General features: G+C 41.8%; 3 protein-coding genes across 3 annotated transcripts; all 3 read left to right on the top strand.

Moving 5' to 3' along the window:
- Positions 1 to 4,530: 4,530 nt before the first annotated feature.
- Positions 4,531 to 19,081, top strand: LOC306968379 (class I histocompatibility antigen, F10 alpha chain-like; the record flags this gene model as incomplete). The annotated part of the gene is made up of 8 exons (XM_079563725.1): positions 4,531 to 4,623; positions 5,186 to 5,452; positions 16,343 to 16,618; positions 17,219 to 17,512; positions 18,174 to 18,269; positions 18,345 to 18,362; positions 18,956 to 19,010; positions 19,069 to 19,081. The coding sequence occupies exons 1-8, from the start codon at positions 4,566 to 4,568 to the stop codon at positions 19,079 to 19,081; spliced, it is 1,077 nt and encodes a 358-aa protein (XP_079419851.1). The 5' UTR covers positions 4,531 to 4,565.
- On the top strand, positions 7,872 to 10,164 carry LOC306968250 (class I histocompatibility antigen, F10 alpha chain-like; the record flags this gene model as incomplete). The annotated part of the gene is made up of 5 exons (XM_079563594.1): positions 7,872 to 8,127; positions 8,733 to 9,026; positions 9,678 to 9,773; positions 9,849 to 9,866; positions 10,073 to 10,164. The coding sequence occupies 5 exons, from the start codon at positions 7,872 to 7,874 to the stop codon at positions 10,129 to 10,131; spliced, it is 723 nt and encodes a 240-aa protein (XP_079419720.1). The 3' UTR covers positions 10,132 to 10,164.
- Positions 19,082 to 22,018: 2,937 nt separating the features above from the next.
- Positions 22,019 to 26,721, top strand: LOC306967683 (class I histocompatibility antigen, F10 alpha chain-like). Its single transcript, XM_079562789.1, has 8 exons — positions 22,019 to 22,111; positions 22,671 to 22,937; positions 23,237 to 23,512; positions 24,116 to 24,409; positions 25,071 to 25,166; positions 25,243 to 25,260; positions 25,895 to 25,986; positions 26,517 to 26,721. The coding sequence occupies exons 1-7, from the start codon at positions 22,054 to 22,056 to the stop codon at positions 25,951 to 25,953; spliced, it is 1,068 nt and encodes a 355-aa protein (XP_079418915.1). The 5' UTR covers positions 22,019 to 22,053; the 3' UTR covers positions 25,954 to 25,986; positions 26,517 to 26,721.
- The last annotated feature ends 590 nt before the right edge of the window (positions 26,722 to 27,311 follow it).

Here is a 27,311-nt window from a genome sequence, read left to right on the forward strand (position 1 = left end):
TAAAGTATCGGCCAATGAACAGAACTTAAACATGAGTAAAAGTTCAGTTTTAGTTCAGTTCAGCTCCAAATCCGAGCATAAAGTTGTGGAGACGATGGAGAGTCACATGGACGTACCTCACACATCAGCGTAATAACTCAGGAGGTAAACCTGAACGCTGTCCTTATCCAGCTCTGTATCAGCTGCACAGTGAGGGGTGTGGGATGCCCTTCATAACGTGGCTTCAGATATAAAGCCGGGTGAACACTCGTCTTCAGTCGTACAGTGAGACAGAGACGAGCTGTGACCGACATCAGGCACTAACACTAACACTCTGACACTGACGTAATAGCACAGTACAATAATAAACCTGAGTGTAAATGTCTGTCAGATATCGTCTCACTGTCCTGTGTTTCTGCGTCTCGTTCACAGATAACAGCGGTTCTTCCAAAGCTGAACCTCCTCTTCCTCGAAGCTGATTTAAGACTCTCTCGTTTTGACCTTTTCAAATGACCCGCTCTGTTTCTGTCCGTGTTTCATAAAGGTGTGAATCATCAGTGTCCATTAAATACGAGCCGTTCACTTTGACCAGAGCAGACGTTTGAATGTAGTTTCTCTGATGGTTTTGAAGCTGTTTATTATTGCACTTTTGTACTATTGCACTGTTAACGTCACCTGTTCCTTTGTGTAATTACTTTTGCTCGGTTTTGATACATTTATAGCAGCAAGAAGCTAATTTATTGATTTTATGCTGGGAGTTTCTGGAACCTTTTGGTAAAACAGCAAAGCTTTAGCGACTCTGACTCTTTCGACCTGGTTCGTACATGTTTGATTTTCAATAACACATTAATATCAGTGGATACTTTGAGTTTGCTTATTCATATAATCTAATAAAATGGTTTAAAAACGTACGGTTGGTGGATTCTTCAGGGGACGAGGACCGAGGTTCACCATAGCTTCTCCATCTTTAACCTAAAACATAATAATACTTCATGTTTCTGGACACGTACAGATCATTGTCTGTGGTTTAAGTCTCCACCTGTCAGTAAATGTTGAGCTCAGCCCAGTCCAGGCCTCTGGAGGATCAGCCTCTTTCACCTGAACCTCCAAAATAAAACAGATTTTACATAAACACCACAATATCACAAACACGATGGAATTAACTTCTTCTACTTCACTTATTTACTCTACAGAACTGTACTGAACAAACTCTACTTCTAAATAAACAACGCAGACAGATGATTATCCAATATTACACCAACAAAACTATATTGTACTAAAGTTTTATCAGTAAAAAACTCCGTTAGCTACATGTTGACCGTTAAGCTAACCGCTAGCCTCCTTACTTTAGCTCTTCTATCATGAGTGAATGTACAGAAAGTATTTGTATCAGTGTCGTTTTACCTTTAAACAGTTTTATACTGTTTCTATTCCAGTTCACGTCTTCAAAACGCCAAATAAAAGCCGTTCTTCATCACTTCCGGGTTCAGACAGACATGAAATGACGACTTTAAATCAAATAAACCGAATGAAAAGTCCTGAAATCGCGAGTGTTTGTGACAGACTTTAGCCTAACTCTAAATAAATGTGAAACTTTTACATTATTTTCTTTTCCAAGCGCTGACACTAGAGGGCGCCATTGTTCTGTGTGTCCTGTGTGGGCATCAGCAAACGTCTGGACTGATGATTTGTTGAGGTTTAATGGCGGTAAACCCGCAAATTCACCGTAAGAGCTGGGGACACACGATAAACACAGCGCGTAAGCTAATTTACATACTCTTACAATCGTAACCTCAAATTAACCTCAGCTTTGGCCTTAAAACTGACAATTAACAACATAAACATTTCAAACCTGTGCTTATACATCACTACAAACGTACCTTGTTCCTGTACAAAGCGGGAGCTCATCATTTAATGCATTTTTATTGCGCTCCGTCGTAACTTCTTTCTCCTCGGACTCTGGCTGCCGTTAAGTTAGCTCGCGGGAACAATTAGCAGGAAACACTTCTTTCAAAATAAAAGCCCTGAAGGAAGTTAACCGTAACTTATGGGAAACGCCAAAATAAAACAACAGCAAAAATACTTGGGGTGATTTACACTCTTGTATTGGTTTAAAATGTCTCATAATAATAATATTCTGCATAATAGTAAATACAAACTTAACTCAAATACAGTAAACTTTTGCAGCAGACGCTTCCTTTAAAACTATTAGAGCCACTATGTTCCAAACCCATAACAGTTTAATGAGTCTTTGTGATTAAAAATGCACAGAAAGAACCAGTTTTAAATTGTTCTGATGAATCTGAGCTAAAACAGCATTACTTTACTTTAATTCTCTGGCTCTGTGTTGTTTATGTGGACGTGTGGGTATAAAAGTAAAGGCTTTATGTATTAAACACTGATGGATGATGATGACGATGCAGTTTTCTCTTCCTGTAATGTTTTCTTTAGGACAGAAATGCTGATAAAGTAAAGCAGAGTCTCAGTTTGTCTCAGTTTGTCTCTGAGTCTGACGCTTTAAAGAGAAACTGATTTCAACCACAGAGCCATGTTTCTGCTGCCAGAGCTTTGACACGGATTTACGCTTCATGTCGAGCTTCATCAGCAGGAATCAGAGGGGAAAGTTCACTCACAGGTTTCACAGATAAACTAAACTATATTTACAGTGTTACAAAGTCATTACGAGCAGGGCCGTAGCCAGGATGTAAAAAACAGTGAGGTCCGGATAATTCTTTAAACCGGGGGGTCTGGGGCTCCTCCCCCAGTAATTTTTTAAAGATTCAGATATAATTTCCTGTATTTTAAGTGATCAAAAACACTTTTGTCTCATCCTTGAGCCATTTTCAAAAATTGCTTTTTGTTGCACCGTTTGGGACCAGGAGCCTGAGTGAATGTGTGAGTGAGTGGATGGTGGTCGGACATGCAGATGGTGCAGACTGGCCTCGCTTCCATCAGTCGACCCACGGCAGTGGGTGCAGCCGTGCACCCCCTGAAGTGTTAGGTGACGAGTCACGTACCACCTACTTTGACATGATGAATATCACAAAATAAAGTATCTATTTAACATTTATTTCATTCATTATTACTGTGAAGCAGGTTTTCCAAACAGTTTTACTCGCCTGAGTGAGAGGCAAGAAGAATGTCTTGTCCTGAATAAATACTGAAATATTAAATGAAAATTGTTTTGAAAACGAGGCTGTGGGTGTGAATGGGTAAAGCTGAGGGTTCTGCTTTGGCTCATTCTGAACATCAGACTCTGGTTTGGACCATTGACAGTATATGGACACTGCGCTCTGGCCCCGCCCCCTCTGGCCCCGCCCCCTCTGCGTCGCCCTCACTGTCAAACCACTGGTCGCCACAAAGGTGAACGCGCTGGTTTAAGCCAATGGCCGCTGGCTGCCCTGCTTTTTGACCACAAACGTGGGGGCCGCCATTGCTCCGCCGTTGCTGCAGTACCTCCATATCGCCGCTAGGCCCCCATTGAAAAGCATTGGAGTTTAGACACGTTAAAAACTACTTTAAAGCCTGGTTTCAATTGTTTCAACTCTAGACTCACGCTGGGTTAATAACAATATATGAAACCAGGCTGGTTTTCGTAATATGATTTTTTGAAATCTCGTATTTAATGAGGGTCGGACTGTTAGCATTGGAGCAGCGCGAGCTACACGTCACGCAAGGGCCGAGTCTACGGTGAAAATCCCGCCCTTATGTCCTTTTTAGGAACATGCTTCATCAGAGCTGGGGAGGCGGAGTCTGTAAATCCGCCATGAATTGCCCCACGGCCGTGGTCAATCTGGTAAACGGGGAGGAGTGAGCATAAGACGTCCATTATTTTTTACAGTCTATGGTTTAAGCTCTCATTAAAGCGAAGATCATTTACACGCAGGACAATCTCTACATGAGACAGAAACAAAGTGAGCAGCAGAGGAGGAGCAATGATGAGGCTCAGACGCTTCTCCTCCTCTCGCTCCTCGGATCAGAATGAGGAAAACTCCTGTTGTAAATCGAGGTCACCGTGACGGCGCGCGCACCGGCTCCTCCCTCTTTATGACCGAGAGCATAGAAATTGCATCTCAATCAAACTTTGGCGCGGTCCATGCTGAAGGCGCTGCTGTTGTCGTGAGGCTGACGCACAGCCGCGCCCCCGCCTCCGCGGAGTTTTACGCACTCGGGTCCAAAGCAGCTCATGAGGTCCGGTTTTAGAGTGGACGCGTTTAGGTTCAGAACAAGCTCATCCACGTCTGAACTAGAGGCTCTTCCGCCTGTAGAAGCGCGTGTTTACAACATTCACTTGCGCAGGATTCAATGTGAAACCTCAACGGTGACCTCAATGGTAGATACGGCCATGATTACGAGTCATAATAACGAGTCATCGCACCATGTTTACTCCTGGTTTAGTCACTTCCCTTTTGAAAGAACGTGTTTGTTTCACGTCTGCCCAGAAACACGTGACGTTTCCGCCCTCCTCAATTCTGATTGGCTGAAGTGACGTAAACTCCAAATGTAAAGTGAAAGTAAAGCGTCGTTTATATGAACTCTGTCTCTGAGTCTCTCATTTCTCTGAGACGTTTGAAGGATTTTGCAGCATGAAGATTTGTGCTGTTGTTTTCCTGTTGGGAGTCACGATAGAAGGAGCTGAATCAGGTCAGTATATTTATATTTATTTACATTTGTTCTGTCCAGTTTAGTCCCTGCAAATACTTTCTCTTATATTGATCTGCGCTGTTGTTGTTTTACTCAAAGTTTAGAGATTATGAAGCTTTAACTACATTTCTCACATACATCACACGTGTGAAACGGTTATAATATAAACAGTAAGAAACATTTAAACATATGAGTTTACTCCTTACAAGACAACAGCCTCTGACTTGTGTTCCATCTGCACATTATTCCAGGTGCGCAGCTGAAACAGACTGTCCGCCATTTTAACTTTGTGTAAAAGAGAAACTTCATTATTTTGAGCTTTGGAAACAGTGGAGAAGAAAAACATTAAAGTGAAGTCTCTGAAATAAAAGTCATGTTTTATCAGAGGAATATAATGAGGGATAATAAAAGGTGGATCTGTGAGTTCATATAAACCATTTACATTATTGTTTATTGATCAAGCCCTGATTCATTATTTTATTTCCAGAACATGTTACATTAGAACTGAAAAAAACATCAGTATTTATTGCACAGTTTTGATCTGTTTCTCCTCTTCTTTCAGTGATTCACACTTTGAGATATTTTGAAATATCTTCATCTCAGATCTCAGGTTTCCCTCAGTACGTGGCGGTCGGTTTAGTGAACGACCTGGTGATCACTCATTATGACAGTAACACGAAGAGAGCGGTGCCTAAACAGGAGTGGATGAACAGAGTGACAGAGGACGAGCCTAAGTTCTGGGAGACGGAGACTCAGAGGACTTTGAATAATGAGCAGGTGGGAAAAGTCAACATTGAAACAGTAAAGCAGCGTCTGAACGTGACCGGAGGTGAGTCTGAACTTTGACCTTTACCTGAATAAACCACGAGTCACTGTTTTAGTTTGATTAAAGGAAACACATGATGATGTAAGTAAGGATTAAACAACTCGGAGCCGTGCATTAGACGGTTATAATGCACGATGCGGAGTCAAGACCACCACGACGCGCAGTGGAGTGGTGTTACTCCGCGAAGTGCAGAGTGTCTCAGAGCGAGTCATTCTCCGCAGCTATTACGAGGATCTCAGTCAGGCTCAACGACACAACATCAGCACAGAATCACAACACAACAGGACTAACCCGGAAACACTTTTCCCTGGAAGTAAACACCGATATGCGGCACTCGTGGGCAGGAGTTATTTACCTTTTACAAGGTTTAACCTGAAGCTAAAGCTAGCTAGCTCAACCAGCTCCACTGTTTATGGAAACAGCTGCGGTGGAGTCGCTCACACCTGGGCCCCCCCAACTCAAACTAACATGTTTGACTTTACTAATCCAGACAAAGATGCTTCAATGCAGGATCATTTTATGTACGCCTGAAAATGATGAATAGCCTTAACCGTTTCCAATAGAAATGTAAAGCTCATATGTTATTAACAGTAGCTAACCTAGCTGCTCACTCTCCTCTACAAACATTTAGCAAACACTAAATCCATCTCATACGTTCCTGCAGTCCCGTCACCAGACGTCAGTCTTAAGGGGGGCATTTGAAATCCACGGGGGGGCACATTTAGTATTACTATAAAGTACATATTTTTCGGTATTCGCGAATCCCTGGCGCACACTGATCATTACATTAAACATAAGCAACAGCAAATATGACCACACCAACTACAGCCTGTAACATGAGTCCTGAGTAAATTCCTTTTCAAAAGCAGCTGAATGAGCTGGGCCTTGCGTCTGTGCAGAATACTGCACTACACGTTTTTGAGTGCGGAAAACGACCAGACTCTGGGGCTGTAGAACGAGCGCCTGCACCCCCACCCCCACACACACACACAAAAGAGTGACGTTGTGATACTCAAATTTAAATAAAAACTATGTCAATCGTTTGTGCTACGTTTGTGCTGTTTTGTGCTGTAAAAATCTTCGTTTGTGCTGTTATCGTTTTTGAGATATTGATGATTGTTTTTTGCATGCAGTGTGTGTTGCCGTGCGCCTCTGACACGTGCGCGCCTCAGAGGAGGACGAGGGTGAACACCTTAAGGCTCTAAAGTTTGTAATAGTTTAAAAACCGAACCAGCACAAACGGAAATCTTTACAGCACAAAACAGCACAGATGTAGAGGAAGTGGTGACACCTTTTGTACCTGTTTTGGAGCTTTATAACGAGCAGGGTGACCTCAGATCTAACCAATAAAACAATCATTAATATCTCAAAAACCGTAACAGCACAAACGAAGATTTTTACAGCACAAACGTAGCACAAACGATTGACATATTTTTATTTTTTAATTTGAGTATGATGGGGGGCAGGTTCACTAATCTTCAGCGCTTTGTAGTAAAATACACACGAGCACCTGTCACTGCCTTTGCCATAAGTCTCTCACGAGCCGGGACGCATAAAGAGGCCGACATCGTGGACTCTCAGAGCGGAGGATGATCGTTAATACTCCTCTATCATATCAGCTATATTTGATTTTGTGCCCAGACAACATGGGAGCCGTGCGCAATTGCGCACGAGCGCAGCTAGAGGGAACCGTGCCAGAGGAAGAGAGAGAGGGATGAAATGCCGCCAGTCCCCTCTCTCGGTGTCAGGGGAGGAAATAGTTAGGCTACTTGTTGTGGAGTTTGGGCAAGTCTCCAATCGGGCAGAAAGCGCAAAAGTAACACTGCGCGAATGAGTGATACGTATCTTTGCCCAATTTGTAGTGGTTATACAGTAATTCTGCAGGCCTTTTCGCGTATACCTGCCTATCACGTAGACAACACCACATCTGTGTCTGGGGGGGCACAAGCATCTTGGAGGACGGGCACGGCCCCCTATGGCCCGCCCATAGCGACGGGTATGCGTTCCTGTCAGTCACTAATTACGCCTTTATCTGACTCAGCTGTGTCATGCGTTGCTACGGCGACGCCACAGTGGAGTGATATCCCAGTGATTTAACTACCGGACTACGTGTGCGGTTATACAGAAATAATGCACCAGCCAATCAGAATCGAGCATTCACCCAGACCATGGTATAACAGTTAATAATAAATGTACAAATGTGAATAAATAAAGTGACGGCCTAGGGGTTTGATCACAGCACTTATGCAGCTCTGTGCTCAGATATTTTGCTGAATGTCTCTCCTCACTCTTCACGCTGCTTTTGTTCTGTCCAATAAAGACCACGGGGTTAAGAATGAACTGATAATGATCCATGTGAAGCTCGTGCCTTTGACAGACTGTGACTCTGAGTCTCTGTTCAGATTCACACGTGTTTCAGAGGATGACTGGCTGTGACTGGGACAATGAGACCGGTGAGATCAGAGGATATGTTAAGACTGCGTTTGACGGTGAAGACTTTATCGTGTTGGACTGGGAGACACAGACCTGGGTCGCTCCCAAACAACAGGCCTTTCCCACAAAACTGAAGTGGGAGAGGGATGGAGTAGCTGCTCGATGGAAAGCCTACACTGACCACGTCTGTGCTGAGTATCTGAAGAGATATGTGCGATACCGAGAGAAGACTCTGAGGAGGACAGGTAAACATCTCTACACTTAAACATCACTAGAGAGGATTATCACAATTCACTTCTGAAGGAAACGACACATGAAAGTGCATTTAAATAAAATAAAAACAGCAGTTTGATAAAACCATGGATGTTTACAGAATCTCAGAGGATCAGACGTTCTTCAGAGCTTCTGATGTGACTTTTCAAACCTGTAGCAGAAACTTCATGTTGTCACTAAAGCCGTGACGTCATTATCTCTTTGTGATTCGTTTTCATTCACACATTTTAAACCTGCTGAACATTACTGAACACATTCTAAAGGGAGGATCGCTGTTACTGTTTATTTCCACGATTTTCACCAGACATTTGAAATCTGGCCGTCGTGAACAGTAAATGAGCGGCAGCTTTTAAAAAGACTTGAGACTGTTAGAGGTGAACAAAAATCACAATCAGGACCAAGACAAGGATCAAATGAAAGTCAATTAGAAAAAAAAACTGAACTGTTGCTGATTTTTAAGTTTCCATGTGTCTTTGTTTGTGGGATGAAAGACCTCAGTGATTCTGTGACATATGGAGCTTCTATCGATTAGGAAATAACTGTCTGATATATTGGGACCTCCTGTCCTGTCCCTCAGAGCTCCCCCAGGTGTGGCTCCTGCAGAAGTCGTCCTCGTCCCCGGTCACCTGCTTCGCCTCAGGCTTCTACCCCGACAGAGCCGTGCTGTTCTGGGCTAAAGACGGGGAGGATCTGCAGGGGGACTGGGGGGAGATCCTGCCCAACCACGACGGGACCTTCCAGAGCAGCGTGTCCCTGGACCTGTCCTCTGTCCCCCCCGGAGACTGGGGACGGTACAGCTGTGTGTTCCAGCTGTCCGGAGTCAAAGACGACCTCGTCACCAAACTGGACCCTGGACTGATCCGGACCAACGGTGAGGAACCACAGCTGCAGTTATTTAGGTGATCGAAGGTCCGTCTGCAAACAGGGACATGTGCTGCATTCAAGGGCTCTTTGTGAGGATAACAGCAGCTAATCCTGTAGTTTAAGGCTCTACAAACACATCATTCTTCTGTTAGTTTAGCAGTTCATATTTCACTCTTCTCTCAGATTAATCCAATCACATCTGAAAACTTGTCAGAGAAATCGCAGTGAGATATTTTATGTAAAAAAGAGTTGATATTAGTGCGTATTTGACCTTTCAGTGACCCTGTTTGGTGGTTCACACGCCGCCTTTACTTTCCATCCCTGTGGCCTCGAAGGCGCTCCAGGACCAGTTGATTTTGAGGGTTTTCACTGCTGATGGATCCTTTTATGTAAACATTCTTTGAGAACAAACCTGAAATCTACTCCTGGAGCATCTTAGAGGCCTGTGATGGAACGTAAAGGCTAAACACCCACACAGCCGCTGGGTCAAAGGTCAAATACAAACTAATCTCAACTTTATTTCACATAGAAAGTGGCTTTATGCAGTGGTTCTCCCGGGGAATTTATATCTCCACATACTATACTTTAAATACCACCATCGCCTGCCTTTGACCACATCTTATAAACGCACTGAATGGTTATGTTTTGTCTTTAACAGAGAAGAAGTACACTGTGTACTTTGTGGTGGCGGCGTGTGTTCTCGCCGCTGTCGTCTGTTCCCTGATTGGATACTTTGTGTATCGCAAATGCAAAGGTAAATGATATTTAAAATGTGCCTGAAGTTTAATGTGACACAAACTGACTGAGTCTTTCTCTGCTTCGTTTCCAGCCAAACAGCTCAGTCCTCGTAAGTAACGCCTCACCGTCAGAGTCTGGAACAGTTACAGTAATGACACAGTTATGTTTCTGTGTCTGACGCTCTTGTTACAGTAATGACACAGTTATGTTTCTGTGTCTGACGCTCCTGTTACAGTAATGACACAGTTATGTTTCTGTGTTTGACGCTCCTGTTACAGTAATGACAGTTATGTTTCTGTGTGTTTTTTCTTGTAGAGTCGAGTGAACCTGAGGTGATGCAGACGCTGAACCCTCAGCCCTCAGAGACTCAGTGAGACTCAGTGAGACCCTTTGACTCACTACGTTCAGTAAGTGCTTTATCTGTGCAGGTGTTCGTCCTGAGCCGCTGTGCTTCAGTCAGGACCACGTTTAGGCCTGAGGTTTCGCCAGACTTTTTATTTTATCTGACACTTTGACCGACTGGGTTGTAAAGTATCGGCCAATGAACAGAACTTAAACATGAGTAAAAGTTCAGTTTTAGTTCAGTTCAGCTCCAAATCCAAACATAAAGTTGTGGAGACGATGGAGAGTCACATGGACGTACCTCACACATCAGCGTAATAACTCAGGAGGTAAACCTGAACGCTGTCCTTATCCAGCTCTGTATCAGCTGCACAGTGAGGGGTGTGGGATGCCCTTCATAACGTGGCTTCAGATATAAAGCCGGGTGAACACTCGTCTTCAGTCGTACAGTGAGACAAAGACGAGCTGTGACCGACATCAGGCACTAACACTAACACTCTGACACCGACGTAATATCACAGTATAATAATAAACCTGAGTGTAAATGTCTGTCAGATATCGTCTCACTGTCCTGTGTTTCTGCGTCTTGTTCACAGATAACAGCGGTTCGTCCAGAGCTGAACTTCCTCTTCCTCGAAGCTGATTTAAGACTCTCTCGTTTTGACCTTTTCAAATGACCCGCTCTGTTTCTGTCCGTGTTTCATAAAGGTGTGAATCATCTGTGTCCATTAAATACGAGCCGTTCACTTTGACCAGAGCAGACGTTTGAATGTAGTTTCTCTGATGGTTTTGAAGCTGTTTATTATTGCACTTTTGTACTATTGCACTGTTAACGTCACCTGTTCCTTTGTGTAAATACTTTTGCTCGGTTTTGATACATTTATATCAGCAAGAAGCTCATTTATTGATTTTATGCTGGGAGTTTCTGGAACCGTTTGGTAAAACAGCAAAGCTTTTGCGACTCTGACTCTTTCGACCTGGTTCGTACATGTTTGATTTTCAATAACACATTAATATCAGTGGATACTTTGAGTTTGCTTATTCATATAATCTAATAAAATGGTTTAAACACTTACGGTTTGTGGATTCTTCAGGGGATGAGGACCGAGGTTCACCATAGCTTCTCCATCTTTAACCTAAAACATAATAATACTTCATGTTTCTGGACACTTATAGATCATTGTCTGTGGTTTAAGTCTCCACCTGTCAGTAAATGTTGAGCTCAGCCCAGTCCAGACCTCTGGAGGATCAGCCTCTTTGACCTGAACCACCAAAACAAAACAGATTTTACATTAACACCACAATATCACAAACACGATGGAATTAACTTCTTCTACTTCACTTATTTACTCTACAGAACTGTACTGAACAAACTCTACTTCTAAATAAACAACGCAGACACTGATTATCCAATATTACATCAACAAAACTACATTGTACTAAAGTTTTATCAGTAAAAAACTCTGTTAGCTGCATGTTGACCGTTAAGCTAACTGCTAGCCTCCTTACTTTAGCTCTTCTATCATGAGTGAATGTACAGAAAGTATTTGTATCAGTGTCATTTTACCTTTAAACAGTTTTATGCTGTTTCTATTCCAGTTCACGTCTTCAAAACGCCAAATAAAAGCCGTTCTTCATCACTTCCGGGTTCAGACAGACATGAAATGACGACTTTAAATCAAATAAACCGAATGAAAAGTCCCGAAATCGCGAGTGTTTGTGACAGACTTTAGCCTAACTCTAAATAAATGTGAAACTTTTACATTTGACTCTTTTTTCCTTTGCAAACGCTGACACTAGAGGGCGCCATTGTTCTGTGTGTCCTGTGTGGGCATCAGCAAACGTCTGGACTGATGATTTGTTGAGGTTTAATGGCGGTAAACCCGCAAATTCACCGTAAGAGCTGGGGACACACGATAAACACAGCGCGTAAGCTAATTTACATACTCTGACAATCGTAACCTCAAATTAACCTCAGCTTTGGCCTTAAAATTGACAATTAACAACATAAACATTTCAAACCTGTGCTTATACATCACTACAAACGTACCTTGTTCCTCTACAAAGCGAGAGCTCGTCATTTAATGCAATTTTATTGCGCTCCATCGTAACTTCTTTCTCCTCGGACTCTGGCTGCTGTTAAGTTAGCTCGCGGGAACAATTAGCAGGAAACACGTCTTTCAAAATAAAAGCCCTGAAGGAAGTTAACCGTAACTTATGGCAAACTCCAAAATAAAACAACAGCAAAAATACTTGGGGGTGATTTACACTCTTGTATTGGCTTAAAATGTCTCATAATAATAATAATATTCTGCATAATAATAAATACAAACTTAACTCAAATACAGTAAACTTTTGCTGCAGACACTTCCTTTAAAACTACCCACTGCGCAAAGACACGTTGAAACGTCTTTTTTGGGTCATTTTTGGAGGTCCAGTTTTGGTCCCTGAAGGTGCCGAGTGTTACTCCAGATGACGTCTTTTTTCAACGTCTTTTGGACGTGCAGTATTAACGTTCCCAGGACAGGATGAGGACGAATTCTAGTCCAAATTAGGTCGTTGTCGACGTCTTTTCTACGTTAAATTTAAATGTATTTTTGTCCGTTTCTACAGGTCTATATAGGCTCTCTACGTAGCTGCGATGCCATTTCAGACAGTGGCAGGTAAAACACGGAATTTCCTTGACCTTCTCTATAAATACCTATACAATACGAAAAAATACGAGCCGTTCACTTTGACCAGAGCAGACGTTTGAATGTAGTTTCTCTGATGGTTTTGAAGCTGTTTATTATTGCACTTTTGTACTATTGCATTGTTAACGTCACCTGTTCCTTTGTGTAAATACTTTTGCTCGGTTTTGATACATTTATAGCAGCAAGAAGCTAATTTATTGATTTTATGCTGGAAGTTTCTGGAACCTTTTGGTAAAACAGCAAAGCTTTAGCGACTCTGACTCTTTCGACCTGGTTCGTACATGTTTGATTTTCAATAACACATTAATATCAGTGGATACTTTGAGTTTGCTTATTCATATAATCTAATAAAATGGTTTAAACACTTACGGTTTGTGGATTCTTCAGGGGACGAGGACCGAGGTTCACCATAGCTTCTCCATCTTTAACCTAAAACATAATAATACTTCATGTTCCTGGACACTTACAGATCATTGTCTGTGGTTCAAGTCTCCACCTGTCAGTAAATGTTGAGCTCAGCCCAGTCCAGGCCTCTGGAGGATCAGCCTCTTTGACCTGAACCACCAAAATAAAACAGATTTTACATTAACACCACAATATCACAAACACGATGGAATTAACTTCTTCTACTTCACTTATTTACTCTACAAAACTGTACTGAATAAACTCTACTTTTACATAAACAACGCAGACAGATGATTATCCAATATTACATCAACAAATCTATATTGTACTAAAGTTTTATCAGTAAAAAACTCTGTTAGCTACATGTTGACCGTTAAGCTAACCGCTAGCCTCCTTACTTTAGCTCTTCTATCATGAGTGAAGGTACAGAAAGTATTTGTATCAGTGTCGTTTTACCTTTAAACAGTTTTATGCTGTTTCTATTCCAGTTCACGTCTTCAAAACGCCAAATAAAAGCCGTTCTTCATCACTTCCGGGTTCAGACAGACATGAAATGACGACTTTAAATCAAATAAACCGAATGAAAAGTCCCGAAGTCGCGAGTGTTTGTGACAGACTTTAGCCTAACTCTAAATAAATGTGAAACTTTTACATTTGTCTCTTTTTTCTTTTCCAAACGCTGACACTAGAGGGCGCCATTGTTCTGTGTGTCCTGTGTGGGCATCAGCAAACGTTTTGACTGATGATTTGTTGAGGTTTAATGGCGGTAAACCCGCAAATTCACCGTAAGAGCTGGGGACACACGATAAACACAGCGCGTAAGCTAATTTACATACTCTTACAATCGTAACCTCAAATTAACCTCAGCTTTGGCCTTAAAACTGACAATTAACAACATAAACATTTCAAACCTGTGCTTATACATCACTACAAACGTACCTTGTTCCTCTACAAAGCGAGAGCTCATCATTTAATGCATTTTTATTGCGCTCCGTCGTAACTTCTTTCTCCTCGGACTCTGGCTGCCGTTAAGTTAGCTCGCGGGAACAATGAGCAGGAAACACGTCTTTCAAAATAAAAGCCCTGAAGGAAGTTAACCGTAACTTATGGCAAACGCCAAAAAAAAATAACAGCAAAAATACTTGGGGGTGATTTACACTCTTGTATTGGTTTAAAATGTCTCATAATAATAATAATATCCTGCATAATAGTAAATACAAACTTAACTCAAATACAGTAAACTTTTGCAGCAGACGCTTCCTTTAAAACTATCAGAGCCACTATGTTCCAAACCCATAACAGTTTAATGAGTCTGTGTGATTAAAAATGCACAGAAAGAACCAGTTTTAAATTGTTCTGATGAATCTGAGCTAAAACAGCATTACTTTACTTTAATTCTCTGGCTCTGTGTTGTTTATGTGGACGTGTGGGTATAAAAGTGAAGGCTTTATGTATCAAACGCTGATGGATGATGATGATGATGCAGTTTTCTCTTCCTGTAATGTTTTCTTTAGGACAGAAATGCTGATAAAGTAAAGCAGAGTCTCAGTTTGTCTCAGTTTGTCTCTGAGTCTGACGCTTTAAAGAGAAACTGATTTCAACCACAGAGCCATGTTTCTGCTGTCAGAGCTTTGACACGGATTTACGCTTCATTTCGAGCTTCATCAGCAGGAATCAGAGGGGAAAGTTCACTCACAGGTTTCACAGATAAACTAAACTATATTTACACAGTGTTACAAAGTTATTACGAGTCATAATAACGAGTCATCGCACCATGTTTACTCCTGGTTTAGTCACTTCCCTTTTGAAAGAACGTGTTTGTTTCACGTCTGCCCAGAAACACGTGACGTTTCCGCCCTCCTCAATTCTGATTGGCTGAAGTGACGTAAACTCCAAATGTAAAGTGAAAGTAAAGCGTCGTTTATATGAACTCTGTCTCTGAGTCTCTCATTTCTCTGAGACGTTTGAAGGATTTCGCAGCATGAAGATTTGTGCTGTTGTTTTCCTGTTGGGAGTCACGATAGAAGGAGCTGAATCAGGTCAGTATAATTATATTTATTTACATTTGTTCTGTCCAGTTTAGTCCCTGCAAATACTTTCTCTTATATTGATCTGCGCTGTTGTTGTTTTACTCAAAGTTTAGAGATTATTAAGCTTTAACTACATTTCTCACATACATCACACGTGTGAAACGGTTATAACATAAACAGTAAGAAACATTTAAACATATGAGTTTACTCCTTACAAGACAACAGCCTCTGACTTGTGTTCCATCTGCACATTATTCCAGGTGCGCAGCTGAAACAGACTGTCCGCCATTTTAACTTTGTGTAAAAGAGAAACTTCATTATTTTGAGCTTTGGAAACAGTGAAGAAGAAAAACATTAAAGTGAAGTCTCTGAAATAAAAGTCATGTTTGATCAGAGGAATATAATGAGGGATAATAAAAGGTGGATCTGTGAGTTCATATAAACCATTTACATTATTGTTTATTGATCAAGCCCTGATTCATTATTTTATTTCCAGAACATGTTTTATTATTAATGAAAAAACATCAGTATTTATTGCACAGTTTTGATCTGTTTCTCTTCTTCTTTCAGTGATTCACACTTTGAGGAATTTCCACACATCTTCATCTCAGATCTCAGGTTTCCCTCAGTACGTGGCGGTCGGTTTAGTGAACGACCTGGTGATCACTCATTATGACAGTGACACGAAGAGAAAAGTGCCTAAACAGGACTGGATGAACAGAGTGACAGATGACGAGCCTAAGTACTGGGAGACGGAGACTCAGATCTGTTTGAATTCTGAGCAGGTGTTAAAAGTCGACATTGAAATAGTAAAGCAGCGTCTGAACGAGACCGGAGGTGAGTCTGAACTTTGACCTTTACCTGAATAAACCACGAGTCACTGTTTTAGTTTAATTAACACATAATGATGATGCAACAATTAATAATAAATGTACAAATAAAGTGACGGCTTAGGGGTTTGATCACAGTACATATGCAGCTCTGTGCTCAGATATTTTGCTGAATGTCTCTCCTCACTCTTCACGCTGCTTTTGTTCTGTCCAATAAAATGAACTGATAATTATCCATGTGAAGCTCGTGCCTTTGACAGACTGTGACTCTGAGTCTCTGTTCAGGTTCACATTTATATCAGTGGATGTCTGGCTGTGACTGGGACGATGAGACCGGTGAGATCAGAGGATATTATCTGGTTGCGTTTGACGGTGAAGACTTTATCGCTTTGGACTGGGAGACACAGACCTGGGTCGCTCCAAAACAACAGGCCTTTCCCACAAAACAGAAGTGGGAGAGGATTGGAGAAGCTGCTCGATACAAAGCCTACACTGACCACATCTGTGCTGACGCTCTGAAGAGATATGTGCGATACGGAGAGAAGACTCTGAGGAGGACAGGTAAACATCTCTACACTTAAACATCATCAGAGAGAGGATTATCACAACTCACTTCTGAAGGAAACGACACACAAAAGTGCATTTAAATAAAATAAAAACAACAGTTTGATAAAACCATGGATGTTTACAGAATCTCAGAGGATCAGACGTTCTTCAGAGCTTCTGATGTGACTTTTCAAACCTGTAGCAGAAACTTCATGTTTTCACTAAAGCCGTGACGTCATTATCTCTTGTGATTCGTTTTTATTCACACATTTTAAACCTACTGAACATTACTGAACACATTCTAAAGGGAGGATCACTGTTACTGTTTATTTCCACGATTTTCACCAGACATTTGAAATCTGGCCGTCGTGAACAGTAAATGAGCGGCAGCATTTAAAAAGACTTGAGACTGTTAGAGTTGAACAAAAATCACAATCAGGACCAAGACAAGGATCAAATGAAAGTCAATTAGAAAAAAACTGAACTGTTGCTGATTTTTAAGTTTCCATGTGTCTTTGTGGGATGAAAGACCTCAGTGATTCTGTGACATATGGAGCTTCTAACGATTAGGAAATAACTGTCTGATATATTGGAACCTCCTGTCCTGTCCCTCAGAGCTCCCCCAGGTGTGGCTCCTGCAGAAGTCGTCCTCGTCCCCGGTCACCTGCTTCGCCTCAGGCTTCTACCCCGACAGAGCCGTGCTGTTCTGGGCTAAAGACGGGGAGGATCTGCAGGGGGACTGGGGGGAGATCCTGCCCAACCACGACGGGACCTTCCAGAGCAGCGTGTCCCTGGACCTGTCCTCTGTCCCCCCCGGAGACTGGGGACGGTACAGCTGTGTGTTCCAGCTGTCCGGAGTCAAAGACGACCTCGTCACCAAACTGGAGCCTGGACTGATCCGGACCAACGGTGAGGAACCACAGCTGCAGTTATTTAGGTGATAGAAGGTCCGTCTGCAAACAGGGACATGTGCTGCATTCAAGGGCTCTTTGTGAGGATAACAGCAGCTAATCCTGTAGTTTAAGGCTCTACAAACACATCATTCTTCTGTGAGTTTAGCAGTTCATATTTCACTCTTCTCTCAGATTAATCCAATCACATCTGAAAACTTGTCAGAGAAATCGCAGTGAGATATTTTATGTAAGAAAGAGTTGATATTAGTGCGTATTTGACCTTTCAGTGACCCTGTTTGGTGGTTCACACGCCGCCTTTACTTTCCATCCCTGTGGCCTCGAAGACGCTCCAGGACCAGTTGATTTTGAGGGTTTTCACTGCTGATGGATCCTTTTATGTAAACATTCTTTGAGAACAAACCTGAAATCTACTCCTGGAGCGTCTTAGAGGCCTGTGATGGAACGTAAAGGCTAAACACCCACACAGCCGCTGGGTCAAAGGTCAAATACAAACTAATGTCAACTTTATTTCACATAAAAAGTGGCTTTATCTCCACATACTATACTTTAAATACCACCAATGCTAAGAATCAGTGCATGTTTCATCTTTTAACCGCTCACCTGCCTTTGACCACATCTTATAAACGCACTGAATGATCATGTTTTGTCTTTAACAGAGAAGAAGTACACTGTGTACTTTGTGGTGGCGGCGTGTGTTCTCGCCGCTGTCGTCTGTTCCCTGATTGGATACTTTGTGTATCGCAAATGCAAAGGTAAATGATATTTAAAATGTGCCTGAAGTTTAATGTGACACAAACTGACTGAGTCTTTCTCTGCTTCGTTTCCAGCCAAACAGCTCAGTCCTCGTAAGTAACGCCTCACCGTCAGAGTCTGGAACAGTTACAGTAATGACACAGTTATGTTTCTGTGTCTGACGCTCCTGTTACAGTAATGACACAGTTATGTTTCTGTGTCTGACGCTCCTGTTACAGTAATGACACAGTTATGTTTCTGTGTCTGACGCTCCTGTTACAGTAATGACACAGTTATGTTTCTGTGTCTGACGCTCCTGTTACAGTAATGACACAGTTACGTTTCTGTGTCTGACGCTCCTGTTACAGTAATGACACAGTTATGTTTCTGTGTCTGACGCTCCTGTTACAGTAATGACACAGTTACGTTTCTGTGTCTGACGCTCCTGTTACAGTAATGACACAGTTATGTTTCTGTGTCTGACGCTCCTGTTACAGTAATGACACAGTTATGTTTCTGTGTCTGACGCTCCTGTTACAGTAATGACACAGTTATGTTTCTGTGTCTGACGCTCCTGTTACAGTAATGACACAGTTATGTTTCTGTGTCTGACGCTCCTGTTACAGTAATGACAGTTATGTTTCTGTGTCTGACGCTCCTGTTACAGTAATGACACAGTTATGTTTCTGTGTGTTTTTTCTTGTAGAGTCGAGTGAACCTGAGGTGATGCAGACGCTGAACCCTCAGCCCTCAGAGACTCAGTGAGACTCAGTGAGACCCTTTGACTCACTACGTTCAGTAAGTGCTGTATCTGTGCAGGTGTTCGTCCTGAGCCGCTGTGTTTCAGTCAGGACCACGTTTAGGCCTGAGGTTTCGCCAGACTTTTTATTTTGTCTGACACTTTGACCGACTGGGTTGTAAAGTATCGGCCAATGAACAGAACTTAAACATGAGTAAAAGTTCAGTTTTAGTTCAGTTCAGCTCCAAATCCAAACATAAAGTTGTGGAGACGATGGAGAGTCACATGGACGTACCTCACACATCAGCGTAATAACTCAGGAGGTAAACCTGAACGCTGTCCTTATCCAGCTCTGTATCAGCTGCACAGTGAGGGGTGTGGGATGCCCTTCATAACGTGGCTTCAGATATAAAGCCGGGTGAACACACGTCTTCAGTCGTACAGTGAGACAAAGACGAGCTGTGACCGACATCAGGCACTAACACTAACACTCTGACACTGACGTAATATCACAGTATAATAATAAACCTGAGTGTAAATGTCTGTCAGATATCGTCTCACTGTCCTGTGTTTCTGCGTCTCGTTCACAGATAACAGCGGTTCGTCCAAAGCTGAACTTCCTCTTCCTCGAAGCTGATTTAAGACTCTCTCGTTTTGACCTTTTCAAATGACCCGCTCTGTTTCTGTCCGTGTTTCATAAAGGCGTGAATCATCTGTGTCCATTAAATACGAGCCGTTCACTTTGACCAGAGCAGACGTTTGAATGTAGTTTCTCTGATGGTTTTGAAGCTGTTTATTATTGCACTTTTGTACTATTGCACTGTTGACGTCACCTGTTCCTTTGTGTAAATACTTTTGCTCGGTTTTGATACATTTATAGCAGTAAGAAGCTAATTTATTGATTTTGTGCTGAGAGTTTCTGGAACCTTTTGGTAAAACAGCAAAGCTTTAGCGACTCTGACTCTTTCGACCTGGTTCGTACATGTTTGATTTTCAACAACACATTAATATCAGTTGATACTTTGAGTTTGCTTATTCATATAATCTAATAAAATGCTTTAAACACGTACGGTTTGTGGATTCTTCAGGGGACGAGGACCGAGGTTCACCATAGCTTCTCCATCTTTAACCTAAAACATAATAATACTTCATGTTTCTGGACACTTATAGATCATTGTCTGTGGTTTAAGTCTCCACCTGTCAGTAAATGTTGAGCTCAGCCCAGTCCAGGCCTCTGGAGGATCAGCCTCTTTCACCTGAACCACCAAAATAAAACAGATTTTACATTAACACCACAATATCACAGACACGATGGAATTAACTTCTTCTACTTCACTTATTTACTCTACAGAACTGTACTGAATAAACTCTACTTCTAAATAAACAACGCAGACAGATGATTATCCAATATTACATCAACAAATCTATATTGTACTAAAGTTTTATCAGTAAAAAACTCTTTTAGCTACATGTTGACCGTTAAGCTAACCGCTAGCCTCTTTACTTTAGCTCTTCTATCATGAGTGAATGTACAGAAAGTATTTGTATCAGTGTCGTTTTACCTTTAAACAGTTTTATGCTGTTTCTATTCCAGTTCACGTCTTCAAAACGCCAAATAAAAGCCGTTCTTCATCACTTCCGGGTTCAGACAGACATGAAATGACGACTTTAAATCAAATAAACCTAATAAAAAGTCCCAAAATCGCTGGTGTTTGTGACAGACTTTAGCCTAACTCTAAATAAATGTGAAACTTTTACATTTGACACTAGAGGGCGCCATTGTTCTGTGTGTCCTGTGTGGGCATCAGCAAACGTCTGGACTGATGATTTGTTGAGGTTTAATGGCCGTAAACCCGCAAATTCACCGTAAGAGCTGGGGACACACGATAAACACAGCGCGTAAGCTAATTTACATACTCTTACAATCGTAACCTCAAATTAACCTCAGCTTTGGCCTTAAAACTGACAATTAACAACGTAAACATTTCAAACCTGTGCTTATACATCACTACAAACGTACCTTGTTCCTCTACAAAGCGGGAGCTCATCATTAAATGCATTTTTATTGCGCTCCGTCGTAACTTCTTTCCCCTCGGACTCTGGCTGCCGTTAAGTTAGCTCGCGGGAACAATTAGCAGGAAACACTTCTTTCAAAATAAAAGCCCTGAAGGAAGTTAACCGTAACTTATGGCAAACGCCAAAATAAAACAACAGCAAAAATACTTCGGGGTGATTTACACTCTTGTATTGGTTTAAAATGTCTCATAATAATAATAATAATATTCTGCATAATAGTAAATACAAACTTAACTCAAATACAGTAAACTTTTGCAGCAGACGCTTCCTTTAAAACTATTAGAGCCACTATGTTCCAAACCCATAACAGTTTAATGAGTCTTTGTGATTAAAAATGCACAGAAAGAACCCGTTTTAAATTGTTCTGATGAATCTGAGCTAAAACAGCATTACTTTACTTTAATTCTCTGGCTCTGTGTTGTTTATGTGGACGTGTGGGTATAAAAGTAAAGGCTTTATGTATTAAACACTGATGGATGACGATGACGATGCAGTTTTCTCTTCCTGTAATGTTTTCTTTAGGACAGAAATGCTGATAAAGTAAAGCAGAGTCTCAGTTTGTCTCAGTTTGTCTCTGAGTCTGACGCTTTAAAGAGAAACTGATTTCAACCACAGAGCCATGTTTCTGCTGTCAGAGCTTTGACACGGATTTACGCTTCATGTCGAGCTTCATCAGCAGGAATCAGAGAGGAAAGTTCACTCACAGGTTTTACAGATAAACTAAACTACATTTACACAGTGTTACAAAGTCATTACGAGTCATAATAACGAGTCATCGCACCATGTTTACTCCTGGTTTAGTCACTTCCCTTTTGAAAGAACGTGTTTGTTTCACGTCTGCCCAGAAACACGTGACGTTTCCGCCCTCCTCAATTCTGATTGGCTGAAGTGACGTAAACTCCAAATGTAAAGTGAAAGTAAAGCGTCGTATATATGAACTCTGTCTCTGAGTCTCTCATTTCTCTGAGACGTTTGAAGGATTTTGCAGCATGAAGATTTGTGCTGTTGTTTTCCTGTTGGGAGTCACGATAGAAGGAGCTGAATCAGGTCAGTATATTTATATTTATTTACATTTGTTCTGTCCAGTTTAGTCCCTGCAAATACTTTCTCTTATATTGATCTGGCTGTTGTTGTTTTACTCAAAGTTTAGAGATTATTAAGCTTTAACTACATTTCTTACATACATCACACGTGTGAAACGGTTGTAACATAAACAGTAAGAAACATTTAAACATATGAGTTTACTCCTTACAAGACAACAGCCTCTGACTCGTGTTCCATCTGCACATTATTCCAGGTGCGCGGGTGAAACAGACTGTCCGCCATTTTAACTTTGTGTCAAAGAGAAACTTCATTATTTTGAGCTTTGGAAACAGTGGAGAAGAAAAACATTAAAGTGAAGTCTCTGAAATAAAAGTCATGTTTTATCAGAGGAATATAATGAGGGATAATAAAGGTGGATCTGTGAGTTCATATAAACCATTTACATTATTGTTTATTGATCAAGCCCTGATTCATTATTTTATTTCCAGAACATGTTTTATTATTAATGAAAAAACATCAGTATTTATTGCACAGTTTTGATCTGTTTCTCTTCTTCTTTCAGTGATTCACACTTTGAGGAATTTCCACACATCTTCATCTCAGATCTCAGGTTTCCCTCAGTACGTGGCGGTCGGTTTAGTGAACGACCTGGTGATCATTCATTATGACAGTAACACGAAGAGAGCGGTGCCTAAACAGGACTGGATGAACAGAGTGACAGAGGACGATCCTCAGTACTGGGAGAGAGAGACTCAGGTCTGTTTGAATTCTGAGCAGGTGGGAAAAGACAGGATTGAAACAGTAAAGCAGCGTCTGAACGAGACCGGAGGTGAGTCTGAACTTTGACCTTTAACTGAATAAACCACAGTCACTGTTTTAGTTTGATTAAAGGAAACACATAATGATGATGTAACAGTTAATAATAAATGTACAAATAAAGTGATGGCCTAGGGGTTTAATCAAAGCACTTATGCAGCTCTGTGCTCAGAAATTTTGCTGAATGTCTCTCCTCACTCTTCACGCTGCTATTGTTCTGTCCAATAAAGACCACGGGGTTAAAAATGAACTGATAATGATCCATGTGAAGCTCGTGCCTTTGACAGACTGTGACTCTGAGTCTCTGTTCAGGTTCACATTTAGATCAGAGGATGCAGGGCTGTGACTGGGACGATGAGACCGGTGAGATCAGAGGATATTATCTGACTGCGTTTGACGGTGAAGACTTTATCGCTTTGGACTGGACGACACAGACCTGGGTCGCTCCAAAACAACAGGCCTTTCCCACAAAACAGAAGTGGGAGAGGGATGGAGAAGCTGCTCGATTCAAAGCCTTCTTTGACCACATCTGTGCTGACGCTCTGAAGAGATATGTGCGATACGGAGAGAAGACTCTGAGGAGGACAGGTAAACATCTCTACACTTAAACATCATCAGAGAGGATTATCACAACTCACTTCTGAAGGAAACGACACACAAAAGTGCATTTAAATTAAATAAAAACAGCAGTTCGATAAAACTATGAATGTTTACAGAATCTCAGGATCAGACGTTCTTCAGAGCTTCTGATGTGACTTTTCAAACCTGTAGCAGAAACTTCATGTTTTCACTAAAGCCGTGACGTCCTTATCTCTTTGTGATTCGTTTTCATTCACACATTTTAAACCTGCTGAACATTACTGAACACATTCTAAAGGGAGGATCGCTGTTACTGTTTATTTCCACGATTTTCACCAGACATTTGAAATCTGGCCGTCGTGAACAGTAAATGAGCGGCAGCTTTTAAAAAGACTTGAGACTGTTAGAGTTGAATAAAAATCACAATCAGGACCAAGACAAGGATCAAATGAAAGTCAATTAGAAAAAAAAACTGAACTTTTGCTGATTCTTAAGTTTCCATGTGTCTTTGTTTGTGGGATGAAAGACCTCAGTGATTCTGTGACATATGGAGCTTCTATCGATTAGGAAATAACTGTCTGATATATTGGAACCTCCTGTCCTGTCCCTCAGAGCTCCCCCAGGTGTGGCTCCTGCAGAAGTCGTCCTCGTCCCCGGTCACCTGCTTCGCCTCAGGCTTCTACCCCGACAGAGCCGTGCTGTTCTGGGCTAAAGACGGGGAGGATCTGCAGGGGGACTGGGGGGAGATCCTGCCCAACCACGACGGGACCTTCCAGAGCAGCGTGTCCCTGGACCTGTCCTCGGTCCCCCCCGGAGACTGGGGACGGTACAGCTGTGTGTTCCAGCTGTCCGGAGTCAAAGACGACCTCGTCACCAAACTGGAGCCTGGACTGATCCGGACCAACGGTGAGGAACCACAGCTGCAGTTATTTAGGTGATAGAAGGTCCGTCTGCAAACAGGGAAATGTGCTGCATTCAAGGGCTCTTTGTGAGGATAACAGCAGCTAATCCTGTAGTTTAAGGCTCTGCAAACACATCATTCTTCTGTTAGTTTAGCAGTTCATATTTCACTCTTCTCTCAGGTTAATCCAATCACATCTGAAAACTTGTCAGAGAAATCGCAGTGAGATATTTTATGTAAAAAAGAGTTGATATTAGTGCGTATTTGACCTTTCAGTGACCCTGTTTGGTGGTTCACACGCCGCCTTTACTTTCCATCCCTGTGGCCTCGAAGACGCTCCAGGACCAGTTGATTTTGAGGGTTTTCACTGCTGATGGATCCTTTTATGTAAACATTCTTTGAGAACAAACCTGAAATCTAGTCCTGGAGCGTCTTAGAGGCCTGTGATGGAACGTAAAGGCTAAACACCCACACAGCCGCTGGGTCAAAGGTCAAATACAAACTAATGTCAACTTTATTTCACATAGAAAGTGGCTTTATCTCCACATACTATACTTTAAACAGCACCAATGCTAAGAATCAGTGCATGTTTCATCTTTTACCCACTCGCCTGCCTTTGACCACATCTTATAAACGCATTGAATGGTTATGTTTTGTCTTTAACAGAGAAGAAGTACACTGTGTACTTTGTGGTGGCGGCGTGTGTTCTCGCCGCTGTCGTCTGTTCCCTGATTGGATACTTTGTGTATCGCAAATGCAAAGGTAAAATGATATTTAAAATGTGCCTGAAGTTTAATGTGACACAAACTGACTGAGTCTTTCTCTGCTTCGTTTCCAGCCAAACAGCTCAGTCCTCGTAAGTAACGCCTCACCGTCAGAGTCTGGAACAGTTACAGTAATGACACAGTTATGTTTCTGTGTCTGACGCTCCTGTTACAGTAATGACACAGTTATGTTTCTGTGTCTGACGCTCCTGTTACAGTAATGACACAGTTATGTTTCTGTGTCTGACGCTCCTGTTACGGTAATGACACAGTTATGTTTCTGTGTCTGACGCTCCTGTTACAGTAATGACACAGTTATGTTTCTGTGTCTGACGCTCCTGTTACAGTAATGACACAGTTATGTTTCTGTGTCTGACGCTGCTGTTACAGTAATGACACAGTTATGTTTCTGTGTCTGACGCTCCTGTTACAGTAATGACACAGTTATGTTTCTGTGTCTGACGCTCCTGTTACAGTAATGACACAGTTATGTTTCTGTGTCTGACGCTCCTGTTACAGTAATGACACAGTTATGTTTCTGTGTCTGACGCTCCTGTTACAGTAATGACAGTTATGTTTCTGTGTCTGACGCTCCTGTTACAGTAATGACACAGTTATGTTTCTGTGTCTGACGCTCCTGTTACAGTAATGACAGTTATGTTTCTGTGTCTGACGCTCCTGTTACAGTAATGACACAGTTATGTTTCTGTGTGTTTTTTCTTGTAGAGTCGAGTGAACCTGAGGTGATGCAGACGCTGAACCCTCAGCCCTCAGAGACTCAGTGAGACTCAGTGAGACCCTTTGACTCACTACGTTCAGTAAGTGCTGTATCTGTGCAGGTGTTCGTCCTGAGCCGCGGTGTTTCAGTCAGGACCACGTTTAGGCCTGAGGTTTCGCCAGACTTTTTATTTTATCTGACACTTTGACCGACTGGGTTGTAAAGTATCGGCCAATGAACAGAACTTAAACATGAGTAAAAGTTCAGTTTTAGTTCAGTTCAGCTCAAATCCAAACATAAAGTTGTGGAGACGATGGAGAGTCACATGGACGTACCTCACACATCAGCGTAATAACTCAGGAGGTAAACCTGAACACTGTCCTTATCCAGCTCTGTATCAGCTGCACAGTGAGGGGTGTGGGATGCCCTTCATAACGTTTGCTTCAGATATAAAGCCGGGTGAACACTCGTCTTCAGTCGTACAGTGAGACAGAGACGAGCTGTGACGACATCAGGCACTAACACTAACACTCTGACACTGACGCAATATCACAGTATAATAATAAACCTGAGTGTAAATGTCTGTCAGATATCGTCTCACTGTCCTGTGTTTCTGCGTCTCGTTCACAGATAACAGCGGTTCATCCAAAGCTGAACTTCCTCTTCCTCGAAGCTGATTTAAGACTCTCTCGTTTTGACCTTTTCAAATGACCCGCTCTGTTTCTGTCCGTGTTTCATAAAGGTGTGAATCATCTGTGTCCATTAAATACGAGCCGTTCACTTTGACCAGAGCAGACGTTTGAATGTAGTTTCTCTGATGGTTTTGAAGCTGTTTATTATTGCACTTTTGTACTATTGCACTGTTAACGTCACCTGTTCCTTTGTGTAAATACTTTTGCTCGGTTTTGATACGTTTATAGCAGCAAGAAGCTAATTTATTGATTTTATGCTGGGAGTTTCTGGAACCTTTTGGTAAAACAGCAAAGCTTTAGCGACTCTGACTCTTTCGACCTGGTTCGTACATGTTTGATTTTCAATAACACATCGATATATCAGTGGATACTTTGAGTTTGCTTATTCATATAATCTAATAAAATGGTTTAAACACTTACGGTTTGTGGATTCTTCAGGGGACGAGGACCGAGGTTCACCGTAGCTTCTCCATCTTTAACCTAAAACATATTAATACTGTATGTTTCTGGACACTTATAGATCATTGTCTGTGGTTTAAGTCTCCACCTGTCAGTAAATGTTGAGCTCAGCCCAGTCCAGGCCTCTGGAGGATCAGCCTCTTTGACCTGAACCACCAAAATAAAACAGATTTTACATTAACACCACAATATCACAAACACGGTGGAATTAACTTCTTCTACTTCACTTATTTACTCTACAAAACTGTAATGAATAAACTCCACTTCTAAATAA

Source organism: Gobius niger, assembly GCF_951799975.1.
Source record: "Gobius niger genome assembly, chromosome: 9".
Taxonomy (NCBI): domain Eukaryota; kingdom Metazoa; phylum Chordata; class Actinopteri; order Gobiiformes; family Gobiidae; genus Gobius; species Gobius niger.

Coding starts and splice junctions, on each gene's coding strand:
- LOC306967683 (XM_079562789.1), top strand. CDS start 22,054: ATGAAGATTTGTGCTGTTGTTTTCCTGTTGGGAGTCACGATAGAAGGA. Junction 22,112..22,670: donor GATAGAAGGAGCTGAATCAG/GTCAGTATATTT, acceptor TTCTTCTTTCAG/TGATTCACACTTTGAGGAAT. Junction 23,513..24,115: donor GAAGACTCTGAGGAGGACAG/GTAAACATCTCT, acceptor CCTGTCCCTCAG/AGCTCCCCCAGGTGTGGCTC.